Below are 24,957 nucleotides of genomic sequence, written 5' to 3'. Positions count from 1 at the left end.
ACTCCATCTCTGCCTGTTTGCTTATTCTTCCTTCTCTCCCTGTCTCCCTGCCTGGCTGTCCGCCCTTTGGCGGCCTTTAAGGGTTGGAAGGCTTCTGCTGCTTATCTTCCTCTCCTGCCTTTTGTTGGTGCTGTGTTTTCTCAGATGTGCCTGCTCCTTGCTTTCATCTGTTAACAGCTCAGCTTGGTGGGGCCACGGCAGTTCCCCTCCCTCTCTGTCCGCATCACACGGGTTCTGAGTAGCCTCCGGGCCCAGAACACACTTCACAGCCTCCCACATGTTCTACTTTTGGGGTTTGGGAGGCCGCAGAGTAGAAAAGCACAGGCTCTGGAGTGTGATATGACTTGTCTCTAGATCCGGCAGAGGGCTGTGTGAGGACTCATGGTGACAGCTTGCTTGCTTATTTATTTATTTATATAAATTTATTCATTTTATTTTATTTTTGGCTGTTGGGTCTTCGTTGCTGTACACAGGCTTTCTCTAGTTGTGGCGAGTGGGGGCTACTCTTCGTTGTGGTGCACAGGCTTCTCATTGCGGTGGCTTCTCTTGTTGTGGAGCACGGGCTCTAGGCACACGGGCTTCAGTAGTTGTGGCTTGCGGGCTCAGTAAGTGTGGCTCGCGGGCTCAGTAGGTGTGGCTCACGGGCTCTAGAGCGCAGGCTTGGTAGTTGTGGCGCACAGGCTTAGTTGCTCCACGGCATGTGGGATCTTCCCGGACCAGGGCTCGAACCCGTATCCCCTGTGCTGGCAGGCAGATTCTTAACCACTGTGCCACCAGGGAAGTCCCCGTGACAGCTTATTTAAAGTGCCGGCCCAGAGCGGATCATTAATAGATCCTTGCTTTTATTGTTTTAGTATTCTATTAAATACTGAGGCAGATCCTGGTTTGGAACAGGTATCAAGAAGGAGACCTTGGTTATCCTGATTTGGGGATCTTTGCTTATAGGTAACAGAGTTTAGGAATATATCTTACACTTCTGCTTAAGAGTTCTGAATTTAAACTTCCATCAGGGTCCTGGGTTCCAGGTATTTTCAGCCTAACAATTCTAAATGCCGAGCAAAGAGATGACCGAACTGCATTAATGATGAATAATGATGGTTAAAGAAAATCTTTGCAAGGGTTCCTGGAGTGCTTTATTAGGGGAGGAAAGGCTATGTCCTGGCATCTTCTCAGCCATCTTTCTTAACTTCACAGACCTGTTTTTCTAGTCACCATTAAATTACTGCAAATTTGTGTGTTTAATATGTAACTGTTGTAAAAGTGTGAAAGTGTTTTTCAAAGGTTTGGAAGTTGTAACTCTAATGACAGAATCAAAAACTTTGGGTTTAGATCACTTTCCCATCGTGTCAGATTTCTCTGTGCCATGGACATACTGAAGTGTGGACGTCATATCCATGTATGTAAAGCAGACAAACCCAAACAACATGTGTGTACACAGAAGAGGTCTAGGAGGCTCACCAAATTGTTGAGCGGTTATTCCTGACGAGGAAAGTGGGAATGGGTTGAGGGTGGGAGGGGGTTGAAGGGAGAGTTTCATATGTTATTTTATATATTTTTCTAAGGTTTGAAATTTTTCAAGAATGTATTCATGAGTTACTTTTGAAATTCAGAAACTTTTTTTGTAATTTAGAAAAATTAATCACTTTTGGATCCAACTTCCTGTGTAAGCTTCCTCTTCTGGTTGAAGTAGAATGAACTGATCAGTGTTGTCCAGTTTTCTTTTTTTTGTTGTTGCTGTTATTGTTGCTTTTTGTTCCCTTTTAGCATTTTATGTTTTCCTGAAGATACATTGGGATAAAGGTACATGCTTTACCAAACATAAACTATTTCCCAAATGGTATTCAAATATTTAGTAGTTCCCCGGCCTGAGTAAGGAAACAGACGATGATTCTCTGTTCTTGCCTGGGCTGTGGCACTGGGGCCAGTTCCCCCTCCAGGCAGAAATGGTGGTACTCACGTGCCGTGGTGAAAGTTGAACAGACTCCCTGTGAAGCACTTCCAGAGAACTGTGTGCTTTAGAAGAAGCCAGCCACTTGGCTGTGCCCTAAACACTTCCCTTAAGTGTGATGGACCTGCAGATCTCTGCTGCCAACTACTGGGTTCCTAGCCAGAGGCTCTGAAAGTCTGGAAACTTTATAGTGAATAAATTTATAGGAGCAACCCTTGATTCTAACTGTGGCCAATTGTGTGCCCGCCTCCGAAAGTGCCTTCTGCTATTCAGGTGCAGCTCATTTTTCCTCTTCGGTCATATACTTAGATTCCTGAGCAAAACTTCCCCTGACAGTTCTCTAAAAATGCTCTCTTTGTGACAGAAATGGTAACGGTAATAGCAAAAAAACCCCCATTTTTTTTGTTTGTTCTTAGGTACATAAACTAACTTAAGCGGGGCGTTATTCTTCTAGAGCCTGTTAAATTATGACAGGAGATATTTCCTTGTATGGTTTTAAGAAACAAAAGCAAGGAAGACATCTCAACAGTCAATGCCTTATTAAATGTCAGTGCCAGAACCTATAAGAGGATTAGGAACCTTTGAATCTCTTATTTAAATCTAACCAGAGCTACTGCGTTTGGGGCGGAAAAAAAGATTGTATGTAACACTAAATTTATTCACCTTTCAAACTGCGGCCTAGTATCTATAGATCAGTAGATGTTTGGGGAAGTGATGAACCTCCTACACGCAGTGTGCTAAATAAACCTTGGCCTGTGCTCCTTGTGGCTCAGATGTCCCTGCATGTGGGGAGTATGTATGTCCTCACCGGCTTGGCCTGCTTACCTCCTAATTTTAGCTACATTTGGGGTAGTTATATCTGCTGAGAAAGAGCAGTGTTTCTCACTACTATAGCTACAAATAAGGCAGAAGTAGCTAGGTATTTTCTGAGAAATGCTAAAGAATAAATGTGTAAATTTCTATAAATTCAATTCTTAAAGAAAAAACAAGAAATTTTACTTTTAAATAACAACTAATAATTTTTATTTAACAATTGTTATTAAAATTTAACAGTTTTAAATATTTGAAAAAGAATATAAATTAACATAATTTGAATTGAGAAAAGGAGAACTTGCAGTCAGGTAAAGTATTAAGAAGTAATATGCTCAAAATATATAATAATAAATTTGAAACTCTTATATGATTTCTTTTTTTTTACAAAATCCATTGTGTGTGTATACACTAGCAATCCTTTTTTAAAATAATTAATTAATTAATTTTTGGCAGTGTTGGGTCTTCGTTGCTGCCCACAGGCTTTCTTTAGTTGCAGCGAGTGGGGGCTACTCTTTGTTGGCGGTGCGCAGGCTTCTTATTGCGGTGTCTTCTCTTGTTGCAGAGCACGGCCTCTAGGTGGGTGGGCTGCAGTAGTTGTGGCACTTGGGCTCAGTAGGTGTGGCTCATGGGCTGTGGAGTGCAGGCTTGGTAGTTGTGGCACATGGGCTTAGTTGCTTCGCGGCATGTGGGATGTTCCCGGACCAGGGCTCGAACCCGTGTCCCCTGCATTGGCAGGCGGATTCTTAACCACTGCACCACCAGGGAAGCCCCTCTTATATGATTTCTTACAAAACTGACCAAAGAACAAAAAGTTGAAGGGGCCAAAAATGGATAGAAAGATCAGGATAACTAACATAAGTGCCTCAGTCTCATGTTACATAAACTGGTCCAAGAAAACATTTGTTTATTGAGCAAAAATGACTTTGGGCTAAGCTTTCAACAGTCACTCTGGTTGTCTTACCTTGGAAGAGATTTGTTCTGAACAAAACAGTAAAAGAATAGGAAGCACATTGAAAGCTCACCTAGTAGAATTACAGTTGTGTGGTTGGGAATATTTGGTATGTGGCTTTACCAGTTAAACCCATTCCACCTGGCCCCGTGATGTCCTCACATTTTACTCCAGGTTCTCTGGAATTTGTAATGATAGATACCTTTCTAAGATTCAAGTATTTATCTTCTTTTGTGTTTGTAGATAGAGTAAAAATGTATCTAATTAATAATATTAGGATTTGTCTTTATTAGTTTTTCAATAAAAATAACTCAAATCTTTACTTACTTGCTAGTTTCAACCCACTTTCTACATTCTGATTTAGCTTTAAGTCTCTTTTTGTGTAGATGGGCAGCATCAGGGAGTCTTTTTATCAAGGTCACAGAGAGCTAGAGCCCGGTCTGTCCCTCTGAGCCTTATTAGTTCTTTCCAGTCTATAGGCTGCAAACCCAGTAATTACCCACCACTAAGAAATTATGCTTACGCTTTGAGGGAAATTGGATTGGAGAAAAAGATGTTTAAGTAGAACATAGAAAATCGGAATATGGGAGATTATGTTCTTTAGAAAATGTGAAGTGCCAGACTTACTTTTCAAACAGCCGACTCAGAGTCTTAAACTAATCATAATTCTACCACAAAGCTGTATTTTAATAATGAAGAAGAAAAATTGATTCAGCTGTATAATATGTTGTTGTCAAAAAGCAACCAACTTGGAGTTTAAAACCTCTTTCAACAGTGTGTTTCTTACTGTGGGGTCAGTGGACAACTCGTGTCAGAGTCACCTGGGGAGCTTGTGAAAATCACCGTTCCCAGATCCCTGTTCCTCAGGTGATCTTGATGTGCACTAAGGTTGTGAGGGGCTGCCCTGAGGCGTGCAGTCAAGCTTGGTATGCCACAGACGTGCCTAGTGGGTCCTGGGAAAAACAGAGCAGATGAAGACGGTGATCCAGATGGCTGCTTTATGTGGCCTCTCCCTTCCTCCCCAGCCCCACTGTCATCGGAGGGTACCCTCTAGAAATTGTTCCATCGTTCCCTGCTACCTACTGCCCAGGCAGACCATAGGTTCCAGGCTGGCTCCATCCAGGGTTACTAAACCTCTCAGCATCATTCTCTTCATCTGTAAAATGGGGAAAACATTAGTACCCATCTCATAAAACTGTTATGAGAATCACGATCTAAAGTCCTTAGAAAAACGCCTGGCATTTCATAAACATTAAATAAATAATAGTTGCTATTATATGAACACTTTTTTAAAAAGCTGATTCTTTTTAAAACATTTCTTCCACTAATGAGTGAATGATCCAATTTTAATTAGTTCTTTGCCTAAAAAAGCTATTGAATTGGCCACTCCTTCCTTTTTTGTACCCACCATACTTTGAATATACAACAGCAACATCTAGAACACTTCATGTGCATTTATTTATTTACATGGTCATCTCCCCACAACCCAAGGGTAGGAACCAGGTGTTATTCACATAGCACCGTACACAGAACATAGCACAGTAGCTACCAAATGGCAGGGAAAATCAAGTGTTTGATTCTATTAATTACTCTAACGCTAAAATGAAAGTGTTCTGTGGTGCAAAATATTTCTCAGCCTTAACTCTGGGGTGCTTAAATAGGGTATATCTATGACTTAGCATCAAAAGACAATGTTTGAAAATATTCTTCGGCAATAATAGTCATTGATTTACACTGTAAATAAAACTGGATTATATAAATTAGTTCTTAGGATGTTATAGCAGAATGTGTTCACTGTTTTCACTGCATATTATGCATCATATATTTCCTCTGACAGTCAAAATTTAATTGGAATTGGAATAATCAAAATTCAGTACACATTTATAGAATATCAAATCATAGTTACTTATTTTAATCTCTCTCACTTGATCTACCTATGCTCACCATGTCTGGAATATCAGCAGGCACTATATTCTAAATTGATTATTTAAATATCTAAAACTTACATCTCTGTATTCTCCAAACTGGAAGCTCTGTGATGTGAAGGACAGATCTGGCTGGCATATTTTCATTATGCAGAGGACTAATACCAGTAAAGTGCATATAATTTCAAGGGTAAAATTTTTAAATCATGTTTGATGAGTGAATTTGAGCTGAAATTCAAAGAACAAATATGTATTGAGCAGTGCCCAGGTTCAAGATCCTTAAACCTTATAATATGTAGTTCAAAGATGACTTTTGTACGGATTCTGATCTCAAAGAGCTTTCAGCCTGGAAAGAAAAGTAAGTATATAAAAAATCTTACTTTTGGGCTTCCCTGGTGGCACAGTGGTTAAGAATCCGCCTGCCAATGAGGGGGACACGGGTTCGAGCTCTGGTCCGGGAAGATCCCACATGCCATGGAGCAGCTGAGCCCGTGCACCACAACTACTGAGCCTGCACTCTAGAGACCCATGAGCCACAACTACTGAGCCTGCATGCCACAACTACTGAAGCCTGCGCACCTAGAGCCCGTGCTCTGCAACAAAAGAAGCCACTGCATGAGAAGCCCACGCTCCGCAATGAAGAGTAGCCCCCGCTCGCTGCTACTAGAGAAAGCCCGTGCAGCAGTGAAGACCAATGCAGCCAAAAATAAAATAAATAAATTTATTTTAAAAAAATCCTTACTTTCTTCTTGTCCCTTAATGGAAATATTGAGAAAGTGCTGGGGGAACTTGGGGGAGATGATTATGGGAGTTGGTTATGTATATAAAATCAAGGCGAACTGGGCTGAGGAGGCGACTGACCAGTAACCACTTAAAAGTCCTAAGCCTGTTGCTCAGTAATAGTGATGTTCACTTTTCCCGAGAGCAGAGTTGACATTGTGGTGTCTGTCCTAGGTACTGTCCTTTTTCTTCATTGGTCTGATGTCCATGATGATTCCCCTGTGCAGCCTCTTTGGGGCCCTCATTGCTGTCTGTCTCATCATGGGTCTCTTCGATGGATGCTTCATTTCCATTATGGCCCCCATTGCCTTTGAGTTAGTTGGTGCCCAGGATGTCTCACAAGCAATTGGATTTCTACTCGGATTCATGTCTATACCCATGACTGTGGGCCCACCCATTGCAGGTAAATTATATTAATTCATAGCATTTTCTACTGTAGGTCCTAAGTCTCACTTATATGTTAAATATATTATGATTTATTGGTTTCTGGTGTCTTGCTTTGTATGTGCCTTATCTATAACATTTTTAATAAGACCAGCTGTAGATGGCATGTTGGAAAAATTTGCCGATGAGTCCTCTTATTCTTATTGATATCTGAAACTCTCAGTGAAATGTGTAGCAGTTATGTTCTGGACTTTGAGCTTTCAGAGTTCCTATATTTCACTTAGTATGTGTTTTGGAGGAATAGCAGTATGATTTCTTTTTAGGAAGAGGTGAAGATTCTGAAAGATTTCTAAATATGTATGCTTTGTGTAAGAGATCATAGCCCCCTGAGAAGTAGTTAATGAAAAATAACACTTAGTAGAAACAACCCAAATGTCCGTCAGCAGATGAATGGATAAACACAATGTGGTATATCCATACAGCGGAGTATTATTCAGCCATAAAAAAGAATGAAGTGCTGTACTGATACATGCTACCAGGCAGATGAACTTCAAACATGTGCTGAGTGAAAGAAGCCAAATACAAAAGGTCCCATATTATATGATTCTGTTTCTGTGAAATATCCAGAATAGGTAAATCCATAGAGACAGAGAGCAGACTGGTGGTTGCCAGGGGCTGGAGGGATGGGGGATTAGGGAGTAACTGCATAATGGGTGTGGAGTTTTCTTTTGGTGTGATGAAAATATTTTGGAACTAGAGAGAGGTGGTGGTTGTACAACATTGTTAGTATACTAAATGCCATTAAAATGGTTAATTTTATGTTATGTGAATTTCACCTTTAGAAATCTCCTGAATGATAGTATAAAGATGTTTCACGTTCAGTATTAGTTGGGTGCCACTGTAAATTATGATAAGATTTGCTAAAATTATTATAAAATTTAAATGTATGTACTGTCATCTGTGTCTGGTATCTGAGTGGCTCAGTGAAAGTTCAGTTCAATTCATTCTCATATTCAGAACCACACATATCAGCAAATTTGCCAGTTGGGAATCTAGTCATGTATCAAGCAAGCAGAACCACTACTGAGCAGACCAAATAAAAGATAAGTTCTCAAGATCACAGTCTCCTTTTAGGGAAAACCCTCCAGTCCTTCCCCTCTCCCCCAGGTAATACACTATTTTTACATCTTACAAGCTTAGTTTGTTAGGGTTTCCAAGTCCACAGCAAATTACAAGCAGCACTTTCGTAGAAACGGTGTTTGCTACTAGAAGTGACTATAACAGATCAAGAATGAAGGAGTTAACAGGAAACTTTCAAAGCAGGCAGAACAGCAGGAGGTTCTGAGGGATCATAGTATTACAAACAAACATATTAATTTATGTTCATAAGGATGAAAGGTTCAGTTATATGTGGAATGTTCTGATTCAGGGGATAGGAAAAGCATATATTTAGATATGTTGTATATTTTAGGTTTCTATTTGGAATGACTGTACACCTTTTTCTTTTTTTTTTTTTTTTTTTTGATGTTGGTACTTACCTGAACAAATCCTCAGCTGTTTACTTAGCAGAGTCAGATATTCAGTACAATGTGTTCCTAGAACATTTCAGATAACTTAGGTTATATAGTAAAAGTTTAAAACACTAAGATAACTTTTAAAATCTGGATTTGGTTAGAGAAATTAGAAATAAGGAGTATTCTGACAGTTTTTAGAAGCAGAGCCCTAGGATCTATTAGAGCACCACACATATATTCTTATATTTTCCTCCCATGTGCTGACAAACCTTAGTTTCTTTCCAAAATGTATTTAACAACCTAGTTTTTTCATCCTGACTCTTAGACTTATAATTTTTCATGATTTTGGATTATACTTTTAAGTAGTTTCATGTTATTTCATAAACAGGCCCAAGAAAGGTTTAAAACGTAGACATTTTGAGGTCTGTGTGTATGAGAGAAGTTTCAGCTTGACGGTCCGTCCACCTTCAGCTAAAACAGGACCTTTACACCATGTGTCAGAATATCCCAAATGGCCTCTGAAGGGTTTTGAGAAAGCCAAAGCTTGGTTGAAAATATTTTTTCCGTGTAATATCTTGGTAGGAAAACTCAAAGGCCTGTCACAGACTTGCAACAAGATTAAAGAAATGAGATCTTTTCCTTCCTCATATCAGAAAAGGTTTATATTTCAGACCCATTTCCTTAAAAATGTCTGATATCTGAGATGTTTGAACTATCCTGCTGAGATAAAGATACTAGGTTGGCAGTAGGCCACCAGAGTGACTAATCTGAGACCCCAAGAGCCATACTTGTTCTCTCTTGGTGACAGTTTTTTCCCTTCCCAGGGTTACTCCGTGACAAGCTGGGCTCCTATGATGTGGCATTCTACCTCGCTGGAATCCCTCCCCTTATTGGAGGTGCTGTCCTTTGTTTTATCCCATGGATCCATAGTAAGAAGCAAAGAGAGATCAATAAAACCACTGGAGGAGAAAAGATGGAGAAAATGTTGGAGAACCAGAACTCTCTGTTGTCAAGCTCATCTGGAATCTTTAAGAAGGAATCTGACTCTGTTATTTAATGTCTTATATACCTCCACCAGACTGGACTTGCTTTTAGAAGTTTAAGCAAGTTTTCCTTTTATATGAATTGCAAATTTCTTATTTTTTTAATCACATCCTAGGAATAGCACAATAATTGGGAAATAGAACCTTATTACTACAAGAATCATTTTCTGCCACTGAAAAGCTGTCCAATATTTCCATGAGTCTGAGGCCGGAGACTCAGACTCAATTTCATGTACAAGAAAACCTGTCTGAAAGTCAAATATTATGAGAATATGAAGCTATCTCAGTAAAAAGTAACTTCAGAAACTGTGAGCACTATTTAGCTTATACAAATATTTAAAAATACCTCAAGCTGTATTGAAAGGGTTGCAGTTTGGTTAGGACTGGAAATATTGTTTGTCTCACTTGGCGTTTTTAGTTTTGGTATCTTTAATTTCTTCTGCTATTTGGAAACAAAATTTAAGCCTGGATTCTAGATAATATCAGATCTACTTAAATCTCAAGTCTAGTTAAAATTGCTCCCCTGCTCTTAAATAAGCTTTGAAAGTAAGTTATTCTGACTTGCTCCAGTGTCAAGGGACCTTTTTGGAGCAGGTACTGACAAGGTGTTCAGAATCGAGGTGTGAGATGAACAGGATCATGTTCATAAGGGCAGAACAGTTCAGAAATCAGACATTTCTTCCATTTACATTTTTCCCCTTTGGATTTGCAGTGTGTTTTACTCAAGTAGCCAGAAACACCCCAGATTTCTGAATTTGTTTAAATTGTAACAATAAAGTAAAATAGAAGAATTGAAAGATATTCTGGCATTTTAACTTAGAATTTTTCTGACTTCTGATTTGTTGCTCAGTAAGACTTTGTTTAAATATCAGGTCCTAGTGCATGTTATCAAGTTGCAGTTTTAGGCACAAATGGGAAAAAAACATTTGTGAAGAAAATATCTATTTCTGATAGAAAGAATTGCTCAAATCGGTAAAACTTTCTGACAAAACTTTGCGTTCATATGTACTTATCCTATTGTGTTCCCCTTTAACATTGCCTGTATTTTTAAAAATATTTTTATACACAGACAAATATAAGAAGGCTATTTGAGTTTTAAAGACTTAAAATTAAAACCGAAGTCATGACATGACCCATATTCATCTAAAAAACATCAGAACACGTCCCTCAGTCCTGAAATTATATTTTAGTACATTTTTCTTTCTTATTTAGGTCTTTAAGTTAATAATGTACAAAGCATATTTAAATCCTAAATACATATGTATTTTAGATCTTCCTCAAATGTAGCTTGTTCACCTGGGAAAATGCTGTTTTTATAAAGCACCTCCAGGATTCACCTGTTTCTAAAGTCTCTGTGCTGAGAGAAATGAAACCTATTATCTCCCTACTTCTCTTTTCAGCTTCGATCGTTTGTGAAAGGCAAAGTCCTTCCATTCCTGTCTCTAGCTGAGGATGGAGATGCCTGGAAAGCGTATGGATTTGCAGTTGTTGATGGGAAAGGAGGGCAGGCAGGGGGAGGAGCAAAGTGAGGCTGTTAACTAAACATCTAGAAAACCCAGTAACTTTTCCTTTTAGTATCAGCTTTCTCATCTGCAACCTTGAAGGTTCAAAGTGTAAATACTAAATACGGAATTTATTTCTAACAGAACTTTAAATAATTTTGATCTTGGATATACTCTGTAACTTACTACTTCCAATTCTTCCACATTTCATATTCAGGGGACTTAGATAATTTGTTTTTTGGAAGGTTCTGTTGCATTAAAATATATATATATATATATTTTGACCATGCTGCCCTTTGATGTTCTTATTTTATTTAAGCTTTTACAAAATGACTTAGAAATGATAATGTAATACATTATTAGTTTCTTCATTTATTCATGCCCAGTTATATAAAACATTATTTCCTCATTATTATCAGTGCTTTTGAAATTAGCAAAACCATACAACTAAGTACAATCATCGAACCTGCCATTATTTTTATTTTTCCTACAGTTTCAGCACTAACTCCTGACTACCTCCCAATTTTACAGAAAGAGTAGATCTAAAATAGAAAATTTATTTTGTAAAGACCTCCAAAATGTTTTTCCTTTCAAAATGTTGCTGATTTTAGGGGAAGAAAAGTAATAATCTGAAACTCAAAGACTTGATCTTGCTTATTTTCCATGATAAAAGAGCAACATGACAAGTATTTATAATAAAACTTAGATCTCAGAATATTGTGTTTGTGTATAATATTATACATATGTTAGTTTTCAGTCTAATGGAATGAATCAAACAGGATCTACAACACTGAAAAGGCTCCACTAACATAGACTCTTATGGGGAGTTCTGTGCTGTAATAATAAAAAGTTAAAAAGTATGAAAGGTAAGATGCTAAATTCCATAAAATGCATATTTAGTAATATGTTTGGTACAAATAGTTATAAACATCTAAAATATATACTGAGAAAATAAAAAATATTAATATTCACAAAGATTTGTTTTAGACCAAGAAATATTACTTTAATCTTTCAAAGTAAATCCTTTCTAATTTCTGAACAGAGTGTTACTGTTGCAGTAAAGTGACCTGATGGGCCTACATTTTTTTTTGTTCAATCCAAGACACTTGTTTAAAAGAATAGATACAAACTGTCACTTTGCTGTACAGCAGAAATTCACACAACGTTATAATTCAAATACAATAAAAGTTTTTTGTAAAAAAAAATAAAATAAAAATAAAATAAAATACCTTTGTTTAGCTCACAGGAAACATCCTGACCAGGCCCACCTGTGAATGACTGCAGGGAGGAAGAAATTAACACATCCCCTCCTGAGGCTGAACAGAACCAGGAAATGTTTGACTTTACTCCCTCCCCTTTTAGTATAAAAGAAGCCTGAATTCTAACTCAGGTGCAATGGTTTTCGGGACACAAGTCCACCGTCTTCTTGTTCGGCTGGCTTTCTGAATAAAGTTGCTATTCCTTGCCCACTCCCCACCCCCAAAAAGGAATAGATACAGAACTCTACTTTCTCATCTCATCCTCCTAATTCTGATAGGACTAAGCGAACTCAAATTTAAAAGGTTCTGGCATTTGAGGCCAACAATAGCATAAGAAGAGGAGCAACTTTACAGAAAGGCTGGATTGGGTATCGTAACAGATGCCCAAGGATCTTACAGAAACATTCTGGTTAAATTTTATTGCAGTAGACATTGCTGGGATGCATCCATTTAAGTAATAATAAACCACCCAGATTATTGATACTGTATTCAAAATTTATAAATCTCTTTGATCATGGTTGTAATGCTTCGTCTATAGCCCTACTACAAGATGTGTAATTTACACTGAAAACTGCATAGTGCTTGCATTAAGCTTCAAATTCTATTCATAAATAGAAACAGGACTTCATTTGCATTTCATGATCATGCATTATCTGTTTATACATGTTTGCAGACCCATGGGCTCTGCCCAAGTATGGAAAAAAAAATACTTTAATTCTATTAGCTTCAACTTCCCACTTTTAAAGTCAATGTACACTTGGTTGTAAAGTAAACATGTTTACTTCTGGTAATTATACTCCTTTTAACTGCACTTAAGAACATTCTAATTTGTGCTATTATTATTTGTAAGCTGTCCCATGTCCAGATAACTCTTGATGTTAAATAAGACTGAATAGAAAATGTGGTATGAGATTTGAGGTAGGCAACCTATAGCATGGGTGCCTCTGAGGACTTCCTGGTGATGGTAAACTTTCAGACCCTTTAGTATGCCTCTTTTTATATTATCTTTATCATTTTTCCCTTTACTTCCCCACATCCTTCAAAAACCTGCTGAAAAGTCCATTAATATCCTTGCTTAGTGCTACTGGTTGCTTAGCTGCACTGCTTACCAGTCCCTGTGATTTCAGAGGATGGAACTCCATCCAATTTTGTGTAACCTGGAGAATGGCTTGCTCTTAGCTTTCAACTTAGAGTTCTAATGATAACACCGAAAAAAATTTTAATTACATGATTAAAACTGGGACGGGTAATAAGTTTCATATAATTGTCATCTTTTGTGCTAACATATAAAACTTTAAATGTTTAAGGTAAATACTTTGAGAGAAAAGACTGTCAAGTTCTTAATATAAATATTTTCAGAGAGCTCACTTTTTAACTTTGATTTTCATATTCCATTAAAGTTTTGCTAAATCATAGTCCTGAAAGCACATCATGGAGGATGCCTTAGAATGTAGGGGGCCTCTGGGATGCAGTTCCTAATGAACCTGCCTTAGGCTGGGTTACACTTTATGGTGAAAGGTATTAAGAGTAACTTCCCAGAGTCTAGAGATACAAGTGAAAAGTATAAGCTAATTAAGTCCGTAGTTTTTAAATATGTGAATAATTTATATAAGTATTTAAAACTCTGCGGGAAATTTCTAACTGAAAACTTCATTGTAGCTGGCAAAGAAGGAGCAAAGAATAATGTGGACAACAGGCACACACAGCTCGCAGGTTCACTGTAATGGGATAGCCGCAGCCATATTTTATCACTTTATTGGCAGAGACTAATGCTTTGTTTTATAAATATACTACAAGTGATAGGCTACAATTTTCAAGAATAAAGGGCCAAATGCCCATAGCTAAATATGAAACCTGCACATAACTTAGAATCATAATTCCTGATAAATACGGATTTTATCAGATAACTCCTTATGACCCATGAAACAATTCACTGTCACATCTTTGAATCACCCAAACCTTGATATTTGGGACACAGTAGTTTATTTAGCTTGTCCTTTTAAAAATTAGTTTTGGGGGACTTCCCTGGCGGTCCGGTGGTTAAGACTCTGCACACCAATGCAGGGGGCGTGGGTTCGATCCCTGGTCAGGAAACTAAGATTGCGCATGCCACCTGGCACGGCCACAAAAAAAAAATTATTAATTTTTTTTAAAGTAAACATTAATCATCTTGGCCTCTATACATTCAAGGAAATTCTCCATGGTACTATTTTTTTTGACAGATATAAAATAGGCTACCTCATTTATGAAACAAGATTTCAATCTTTTATTAGTATGTTGGAAAGACAGTGGGAATGAAATAAAACCTTTCTAAGTGCTTTATCATGACACTCACTTGATCATGGCGGTCCACCTACCTCAGCTTTCAGTGTCTGACTAAAAATCCAGCTTAATTCTTGCTTAGTCAGTGAGTTAATGGTGATTCTGGGATTAAAAGGCAAGGGAATACAAGTTGTTAAGGGGGTCGAAATATCGATAAAATTTAAGTGTTTTTTTCTGATAAATGGATTTAAAAGGAACAAAAATGGAATATTAACTATTGTGGCCTGTGGATAATCTGAAAAAGGAAAAAAGTGAAGAAATTTATAATCTATATACAATAATGAACACTTACTAATATGCTTCACCAGTGGCTTTTCAAATTACACTGGCAGCTTGACGATGAGGTCGTTTTCATCTGTGTTTTCTTTGGCAGGAAGATGGATGATCACTGACAAAAGATTGTATGCTTGTGCCTTAACCTTACAGCTTACATGTTAAACAACTCCTGTAAGAGGCACCCCTTTCCTAGTGGAACAGGGACCATGGCAATGAATTTTTGTCTTGCTGGAGTTTTTGAAAATGCTACCGTTGAGTGTGGCAATAGTGTAGGAGTTAACCCACAAGTTCCCAATCTAAAGATGTTTCTAGCCTTTCTATATGGGTGCTGTAAGAAGAGTATTTTGGAGTTGAATGTCACTAAGCATGTATGTGATATCACTATCAATATAAAACAACATTTAGAAATCAAATTAGATCTGTGACACTATTTTGGAGCCTCTGATACATGACTTTTATTCTTCATCAGATAATACTTTTCAGTATCTGTCAGTTATTAGAAGAGTCCATTTGTTAAATATGTGTGTAAACACATAAACCTTTTCTACTGTTATCTTCACCAAATGTAATCTTCTATAGTATGTTCTAAAATGCTAGACAGTAATGGGTCAACATATCTTTCGTAATTTAGCCTATATTGGAATATTATTTCAGGGACCCAGGGTTTGTTATCAAGAGTGCTGCATTTTGACCTGAGGCTATGAACTGACTGTATTTGGTGCCTTTTTTTCCTACCAGAGAAAGATCAGATCAAGATTGGTGCTAAATTTCATGTTCCTTGCAAAATTATTTTTTCTTTTTAAATATATATGTCAATAAGAAATGTGTAGATCTAGCAGTACTATGCATGTTGCATTTTGTTTATATGTCTGAGGAGAAAAACCTCCTATAAAACAATTACTGAGTTCAAAATCTACTTAGAGGTATGCAATTTTTGTTAACACAGAAGGCGTTCACTATGAAAGTCAGAAAATGATCACCAAATGAAAACTTAATGATGAACACAGCCCCCCAACGTAATGCCTTTAAAGAAAAATCCCTGGTCAATGTTTCTAGCATAGTTAGCTATTCAAAGTATTCTGTGACTCGGAGGGTATGTGAAAAAATGTTATGTATATTTTATTATACCTATAGCTATATATACAAAATAGCTTTCTATTGAGCTTGTTTAAGTAGATATTTTAAGCTATTTTTCAGGCTAAGATTAGAGTTTTGGGAGTCATCAATCTTAAAACTTGGACAATGAGTTACTTTTTTAAAAAAATGACACTGAAAGTATCACTGTTCATCTTTCAGATTTAACATAAAGAAATTAGAAAGGACTGTGTCTGGATCAGTGTCAGCAAATCTCAGACCTATGATTATCAAGGGCTCTCAGCATCATGGTCGTGGCTGACTGTGTGACACGCACCTAAAACTCTACCCCAAATTCCACGTGGGTCTCTGAATCCTAATGTACCTGTAAGTAGTATTCACAGGAAGTGGGGACCACAGGTTTTTATTTAACCTTGCTGTCTTTGTAGACTTTGCCTTAACTCTATTTTGTGAAGATTTTAAAAATATAAATTAGGAAAATAACACTATCATTTTCCTAATTAGGAAAACCAGACATTTAGAATCTACTGGAATGTACTGGATTCTGTGTTAACTAATGATAATTCCATTCTACTGTTAACATTAGTTGTATGTGGAAGGGAGAACGGGGGCTTGTTAATCTGAAGTTACAGGGGGAAGATAAATTGGGAGATTGGGATTGACATATCACACTATATATAAAATAGATAACTAATAAGGACCTACTGTACAGCACAGGGAACTCAATACTCTGTAATGACCTCTATGGGAAAAGAGTCTAAAAAAAAAGAGTGGATATATGTATATGTATAACTGATTTACTTTGCTGTACAGCAGGAACTAACACAACATCGTAAATCAACTATACTCCAATAAAATTAAAAAAAAATTACACTAGAGATGAAATATCCCTTTAGTAATAACTTCTCATGTAATTGTTAAAATATTGTGGTTTGAGAAATGTAAGATTATAAAGGCATTGCCCAGTGCTTGATAAATTTGCATTTTGTCATTTTGTTCTCCTACCAGTTTATTTTAGCCTGAAAGTTATAGCTATGACAAACTGAACCCTGCAGTATTACTGAGAGAGAGCTTGGATATTTTAACTATCTCCTAGTATAACATGATATTTTTTACGTCAACTTGTTTTATTTTAATGTTTACCTGAAAAGTAATTTTTAAATTATCTTGCATATTTTCAAAGTTAGAAAAACATGTTTTATTTTAGACATCAAAAGCAACTTGTTCCAAGTGCACGCTGCACACTGCAGTGTGAGTCTGCTTCTCTACCTACCTACACAGGATGCCATTTTTGGCACAGTAGTTGTTTAAATATAGATCACTATGTGAAATGATTATGCTGGGTTTGATCAGTGTGCAGTATTTTAGTACTTGCCTTATGTTTCTTTTTAAAGAGTATGATTTATAACTGATTTTTTTATAATGTGCAATTTAATATAGATAACCAAAACCTTTTTAATGAAAAGTGCTTTGTAATCATTTGGAGGATAAGATCATTTTACTGTGGAACAATGTGATGTTCTCAGTAAATACAATAAAAAACTTTTAGCAAATTTCTATAAGGCTTTGTGATTATATTTATGAAATTCCCTGGGGAGAAGGGGGAAGGAAAAACTACTAAAGAAAAGGAAACAGTCTATGTTGAATAAAAGAGAAATAAGCTGTGTGCTTTTAAAGCTTCCTATATGTATTTCAAGTGTGTTTGGGTATTGTTATTTCTCTACGGCAAAGAACACAGATAGAAATAAACCAAAAGCACCGGATAGTCCAAAAACTATTTATATTTGATACTTTTTTTTTTGCAGTTTACTTACATTATTGCTTCTTTTACTTACACTGATTAAACTGATTAAATTCAGCTGGTACTAAGTGATCTCCTAGTCACTGAAAATTTCAGGGGATGATCAAGAGCCAGGCTGGAACTTTTTAAAAAATCCCCTGCTATTGTGGATTCCTCACTTGGAGAAAAACTGGCTGCAGTCAGAAGATGTTTATTATTTGATGAGACCTAACTACAAAGCAAATCACTATTGATGTTTAATGGTGCTAAATAGATATTATACATCAAACATGAAATTTGCAATATGCATTGAATATATTAATTATTTATATGCCTGTAAATAGGTACCAGACGTACAGGCCATAGGAGGGCTTTTGAGGGAAATGGAAGAGAATGGATATGACAAATTGTTACTGATCCTAAGCAGGATAAAATTCACTCGTTTTTTTTGTTAAATTAAAATGATAGACGATTGCTTACTTCGCAAAGTAAACTCATTCCATAGTTGAGCAATTCTTTTTTAAATTTTATTTTATTTTTTTATACAGCAGGTTCTTATTAGTCATGCATTTTATACACATCAGTGTATACATGTCAATCCCAATTGCCCAATTCATCCCACCACCACCCCCACTTTCCCCCCTTGGTGTCCATACGTTTGTTTGCTACATCTGTGTCTCTATTTCTGCCCTGCAAACAGGTTCATCTGTACCATTTTTCTAGGCTCCACATATGTGTGTTAGCATACGATATTTGTTTTTCTCTTTCTGACTTACTTCACTCTGTATGACAGTCTCTAGATCCATCCACATCTCAATAAATGACCCAATTTCATTCCTTTTTATGGCTGAGTAATATTCCACTGTATATATGTACCACATCTTCTTTATCCATTCATCTGTTGATGGGCATTTAGGTTGCTTCCATGACCTGGCTATTGTAAATAGTGCTGCAGTGAACATTGTGGTACATGAGTCTTTTTGAATTATGGTTTTCTCTGGGTATATGCCCAGTAGTGGGATTGCTGGGTCATATGGTAATTCTATCTTTAGTTTTTTAAGGAACCTCCATACTGTTCTCCATAGTGGCTGTATCAATTTACATTCCCACCAACAGTGCAAGAGGGTTCCCTTTTCTCCACACCCTCTCCAGGATTTGTTGTTTGTAGATTTTTTGATGATGCCCATTCTAACTGGTGTGAGGTGATACCTCGTTGTAGTTTTGATTTGCATTTCTCTAATAATTAGTGATGTTGAGTAGCTTTTCATGTGCTTCTTGGCCATCTGTATGTCTTCTTGGAGAAATGTCTATTTAGGTCTTCTGCCCATTTTTTTTTTTTCTTGTGGTACGCGGGCCTCTCACTGTTGTGGCCTCTCCTGTTGTGGAGCACAGGCTCCGGACGCACAGGCTCAGCGGCCATGGTTCACGGACCTAGCCGCTCTGCGGCATGTGGGATGTGGGATCTTCCCGGACCGGGGCACGAACCCGTGTCTCCTGCATCAGCAGGTGGACTGTCAATCACTGTGCCACCAGGGAAGCCCCTTCTGCCCATTTTTTGACTGGGTTGTTTGATTTTTAAATATTGAGCTGCATAAGCTGTTTGTATATTTTGGAGATTAATCCTTTGTCTGTTGACTCGTTTGCAAATATTTTCTCCCATTCTGAGGGTTGTCTTTTCATCTTGTTTGTACTTTGCTTTGCAAAGGCTTTTAAGTTTCACTAGGCCCCATTTGTTTATTTTTATTTCCATTATCTAGGAAGTGGATCAAAAAAGATCTTGCTGTGATTTATGTCAAAGAGTGTTCTTCCTATGTTTTCCTCTAAGAGTTTTTTTTTTTTTTCCTCTAAGAGTTTTATAGTGTCCGGTCTTACACTTAGGTCTTTAATCCATTTGGAGTTTATTTTTGTGTATGGTGTTAGGGAGCGTCCTAATTTCATTCTTTTACATGTAGCTGTCCAGTTTTCCCAACACCACTTATTGAAGAAACTGTCTTTTCTCCATTGTATATCCTTGCCTCCTTTGTCATAGATTAGTTGACCATAGGTGCGTGGGTCTATCTCTGGGCTTTCTATCCTGTTCCATTGACCTATAGTTCTGTTTTGTGCCAGTACCATATTGTCTTGATTACTGTAGCTTTGTAGTATAGTCTGAAGTCAGGGAGTCTGATTCCTCCAACTCCAGTTTTTTCCCTCAAGACTGCTTTGGCTATTCGGGGTCTTTTGTGTCTTCATACAAATTTTAAGATTTTTTGTTCTAGTTCTGTAAAAAATGCCGCTGGTATTTGACAGGGATTGCATTGAATTTGTATATTTCTTTGGGTAGTATACTCATTTTCACAATATTGATTCTTCCAATCCAAGAACATGGTATATCTCTCCATCTGTTTGTGTCATCTTTGATTTCTTTCACCAGTGTCTTATAGTTTTCTGAGTACAGGTCTTTTACCTCCTTAGGTAGGTTTATTCCTAGGTATTTTATTCTTTTTGTTGGAATGGTAAATGGGAGTGTTTCCTTAATTTCTTTCTGATCTTTTGTTGTTAGTGTATAGGAGTGCAAGAGATTTCTGTGCATTAATTTTGTATCCTGCACCTGTACCAAATTCATTGATTAGCTCTAGTAGTTTTCTGGTGGCGTCTTTAAGATTCTCTGTGTAGAGTATCATGTCATCTGCAAACAGTGACAGTTTTACTTCTTTTTTTCCAATTTGAATGCCTTTAAAACTATGTTGAATAATAGTGGCAAGAGTGGACATCCTTGTCTTGTTCCTGATCTTAGAGGAAATGCTTTCAGTTTTTCACCATTGAGAACGATTTTTGCTGTGGGTTTGTCGTATATGGCCTTTATTATGTTGAGGTAGGTTCCCGCTATGCCCACTTTCTGGAGAGTTTTTATCATAAATGGGTGTTGAATTTTGTCAAAAGCTTTCTCTGCATCTATTGAGATGATCATATGGTTTTTATTCTTCGATTTGTTAATATGGTGTATCACATTGATTGATTTGCATATATTGAAGAATCCTTGCATCCCTGGGATAAATCACACTTGATCATGGTGTATGATCCTTTTAATGTGCTGTTGGATTCTGTTTCCTAGTATTTTGTTTAGGATTTTTGTGTCTATATTCATCCTCTTTTATAGGTGTTAGCAGTTGCCTTATGTATTGAGGTGCTCCTATGTTGGGTGCATATGTATTTATAATTGTTATATCTTCTTCGATTGATCCCTTGATCATTATGTAGTGTCCTTCCTTGTCTCTTGTAACATTCTTTATTTTAAAGCCTATTTTATCTGATATGAGTATTGCTACCCCAGCTTTCTTTTGATTTACATTTGCGTGGAATATCTTTTTCTGTCCCCTTACTTTCAGTCTGTATGTGTCCCTAGGTCTGAAGTGGGTCTCCTGTAGACAGCATATATATATACGGTCTTATTTTTGTATCCATTCAGCCAGCTGTCTCTTTTGGTTGGAGCATTTAATCCATTCACATTTAAGGTAATTATTGATATGTATGTTCCTATTACCATTTTCTTAATTGCTATGGGTTTGTTTTTGTAGGTCCTTTTCTTCTCTTGTGTTTCCCACTTAGAGAAGTTCGTTTAGCATTTGTTGTAGAGCTGGTTTGGTGGTGCTGAATTCTCTTAGCTTTTGCTTGTCTGTAAAGCTTTTGATTTCTCCATTGAATCTGAATGAGATCTTTGCTGGGTAGAGTAATCTTGGTTGTAGGTTCTTCCCTTTCATCACTTTAAATATATTATGCCACTCCCTTCTGGCTTGTAGAGTTTCTGCTGAGAAATCTGCTGTTAACCTTATGGGAGTTCCCTTGTATGTTATTTGTTGTTTTTCCCTTGTTGCTTTCAATAATTTGTCTTTAATTTTTGTCAATTTGATTACTGTGTGTCTCGGCATGTTTCTCCTTGGGTTTATCCTGCCTGGGACTCTCTGCGCTTCCTGGACTTGGGTGGCTATTTCCTTTCCCATGTTTGGGAAGTTTTTGACTGTAATCTTTCAAGTATTTTCTTGGGTCCTTCCTCTCTCTCTTCTCCTTCTCGGACCCCTAAAATGCGAATGTTGGTGCATTTAATGTTGTCCCAGACGTCTCTTAGGCTGTTTTCATTTCTTTTTGTTCTTTTTTCTTTATTCTGTTCTGCGGCAGTGAATTCCACCATTCTGTCTTCCAGGTCACTTATCCGTTCTTCTGCCTCAGTTTTTCTGCTATTGATTCCTTCTAGTGTAGTTTTCATTTCAGTTATTGTATTGTTCATCTCTGTTTGTTTGTTCTTTAATTCTTCTAGGTCTTTGTTAAACATTTCTTGCATCTTCTCAATCTTGCCTCCATTGTTTTTCTGAGGTCCTGGATCATCTTCACTATCATTATTCTGAATTCTTTTTCTGGAAGGTTGCCTATCTCCACTTCATTTAGTTGTTTTCCTGGGGTTTTATCTTGTTCCTTCATGCGGTACAACGTCCTCTGCCTTTTCATGTTGTCTATCTTTCTGTGAATGTGGTTTTTGTTCCACAGGCTGCAGGACTGTAGTTCTTCTTGTTTCTGCTGTCTGCCCTCTGGTGGATGAGGCTATCTAAGAGGCTTGTGCAAGCTTCCTGATGGGAGGGACTGGTGGTGGGTACAGCTGACTGTTGCTCTGTGGGCAGAACTCAGTAAAACTTCAATCCACTTGTCTGCTGATGGGTGGGGCTGGGTTCCCTCCCTGTTGGTTGTTTGACCTGAGGTGACCGAGCACTGGAGCCTCCAGGCCCTTTGGTGGGGCTAATGGTGGACTCTGGGAGGGCTCACGCCAAGGAGTACTTCCCAGAACTTCTGCTGCCAGTGTCCTTGTCCCCGAAGTGAGCCACACCCTGCCTCTGCAGGAGACGCTCCAACACTAGCAGGTAGGTCTGGTTCAGTCTCTCCCAGGGTCACTGCTCTTTCCCCGGGTCCCGATGCACACACTACTTTGTGTGTGCCCTCCAAGAGTGGAGTCTCTGTTTCCCCCAGTCCTGTCGAAGTCCTGCAATCAGATCCCGCTAGCCTTCAAAGTCTGATTCTCTAGGAATTCCTCCTCCCGTTGCTGGACCCCCAGGTTGGGAAGCCTGATGTGGGGCTTAGAACCTTCACTCCAGTGGGTGGACTTCTGTGGTATGTGTTCTCCAGTCTGTGAGTCACCCACCCAGCAGTTATGGGATTTGATTTTATTGTGATTGTGCCCTTCCTACTGTCTCATTGTGGCTTCTCCCTTGTCTTTGGTTGTGGGGTATCTTTTTTGGTGAGTTCCAGTGTCTTCCTGTCGACTGTTCAGCAATTAGTTGTGATTCCAGTGCTCTCCCAAGAGGGAGTGAGCGCACATCCTTTTACTCTGCCATCTTGAACCAGTCTCTAAAATTTACTCTCTTGAGGAAGTAATTTTTATAGGAAAAAAATAGAATTCTACTGTATACAGAAAACAAAGTTTCTAGAGGTATGACTCAATCAAAGAAATATCATAGTATCAGACTTACTTTCAGGGTTTAAAGTTCTCTTCTCACAGTCTCCTACAGATGAACCTAAATCCTTAAATACAAGAGTCCTTCTTTAAAATCCTCAGGAGTCTTTTCAACTGTGGTAAAATCTACATAACATAAAATTTACCATTTGGACCATTTTAACGTGTATTGTGGCATTAAGTACATTCACACTACTGGGCAACCGTCACTACCATCCATCTCCTGAATGCTTCCATCATCCTAAACTGAAACTCTGTACCCATTAAACACTAACTCCCCACTCCTCCCTCCCCTTAGTCCCTGACAACCACCATTCTACTTTCTGTCTCTATGAATTGACCATGCTAGGTGCTTCATACAGTGGAATCATACAATATTTGTCTACATTTGCATTTTTTATGACTAATTAGTGTAAATATTTTTTCATAAACTTCTCAGCCATGGCATTTCTTCTTTGGGGTATTATCTATTCTTATCCTTTCTCTATTTTTCTGTTGGGGGGTTTATCTTTTTCTTACTGGTTTGTGAGCGCTCTTCATATATCATGTGAGACTCTAATTAAAGTGTTGGTAAAAATGTCCCCAGTTTGTCTTTTTACATTGATTTTTTTTTTAAACGAAAGTTTTCACTTTTATAGACTCCCTCATTGCTTATATGTTTAGAAAGGCCTACCCTATTATGTAACTATATTCTTAAAATCCCTTCTAATATCTTTATGGTTTCATTTTTACATTAAATCTCTAAACTCTATGATTTATTTTGAGGTATGATATGAAGTAGGAATCTACTTCTTTAATGTTTATCCAATTTGATACTAGACATTACTCACTGAACAATCCATCTTCTCCCTCCTCATCTGACAGTGTCTAATAATTTTCTACTATGAACAAAGACAAAATTAATAAATACCCTTTTCCTCCTTGTCCCCACCCTTTTCTCCATCAACTTTTTTTAGTAGGTGATCGCTCTCTTAGTGTTTACTCTGCATTGTTCAAAAGAATACTTATAACTCTACTACTTGAATTACTAGCATTAAGTGATAACTTTGACCCCTAGTTATGGAAGATGAAGAAATCAGTATACTTCTACCCCTCTCCACCCTTTGCTTCCCACCTTTCATTAGTGATATAACTAATTTAATGATATAACTAATTTTTGATATAATTTCTACATTATCAGGGCTAACAACATTTATATTCTGTTCTGTCACCAAAATCCCCACATTTGTCCTAGTCGTACAGTTCATGTCAGTAATCATTGCCAATCCCTTTGCAGTTGTTTTTCCACTCATCTCTTGGTTGGCTGAATCTTCTAACAGATTTCTCCAACAGGGTCAAGGAAATAACATTCCCTGTGTCCTTTCATGTTCAGACTATTTGTCTTTTGCTTCTATACCTGACAGAGAGTTTGGCTCATGCCTTCTTTCCTTTGAGATCTTGTAGGCATTGCTTCAGAATCTTTGAGGATTGAAGTTTGCTATGAAAGAAGACTGAGGCCAACCTTTGGATTCCCTCCGCTACATCATGCCAAGAAAGCTCTAGCATCTCATCCTCATTAACTGTAGACCACCACTGCCTCCAAATTTTAGTCATCCAAGTAAGCTGTTACAGCCAACTCCAGCTGCACGATCTAACCCTTTGAATTCACAATATCCAGTAAAGTGTACCCATATCAATGAATTCAGCTGGATCTAATGTTATATTCTGCTCTCCTTGCTCTAATACCCTGAGCATCTACTCCTACACACTCACCAGGTTTCTGCTAATATATATTAATGAAGTATTGCAGTTCTTTTGGTGTGCAAGCTATGTCCTCCTGGATCACAGTGTGTACCTGTCCCCCTGAATCATGTTGAGATTTGGTCTTTGTTATGGGCCTAGCGGCAAT

At 37.7% G+C, this 24,957-nt stretch overlaps 1 protein-coding gene across 1 annotated transcript in view; it reads left to right on the top strand.

Annotated features, from left to right (window-relative positions):
- Positions 1–10,935, top strand: part of SLC16A10 (solute carrier family 16 member 10) — a 135,469-nt gene extending 124,534 nt beyond the window's left edge. The window contains exons 5-6 of the mRNA XM_060167210.1: positions 6,590–6,818; positions 9,138–10,935. Coding sequence (XP_060023193.1) covers positions 6,590–6,818; positions 9,138–9,370 — 462 coding nt within the window. The 3' untranslated portion in view covers positions 9,371–10,935. The remainder of the gene's footprint in view (positions 1–6,589; positions 6,819–9,137) is intronic.
- Positions 10,936–24,957: the final 14,022 nt, after the last annotated feature.

This window comes from Lagenorhynchus albirostris, chromosome 12, assembly GCF_949774975.1.
Source record: "Lagenorhynchus albirostris chromosome 12, mLagAlb1.1, whole genome shotgun sequence".
Classification (NCBI taxonomy): Eukaryota; Metazoa; Chordata; class Mammalia; order Artiodactyla; family Delphinidae; genus Lagenorhynchus; species Lagenorhynchus albirostris.
The sequence above is the reverse complement of the archived record's forward strand: the minus strand, read 5'-3'. Positions and strand labels throughout refer to the sequence as shown.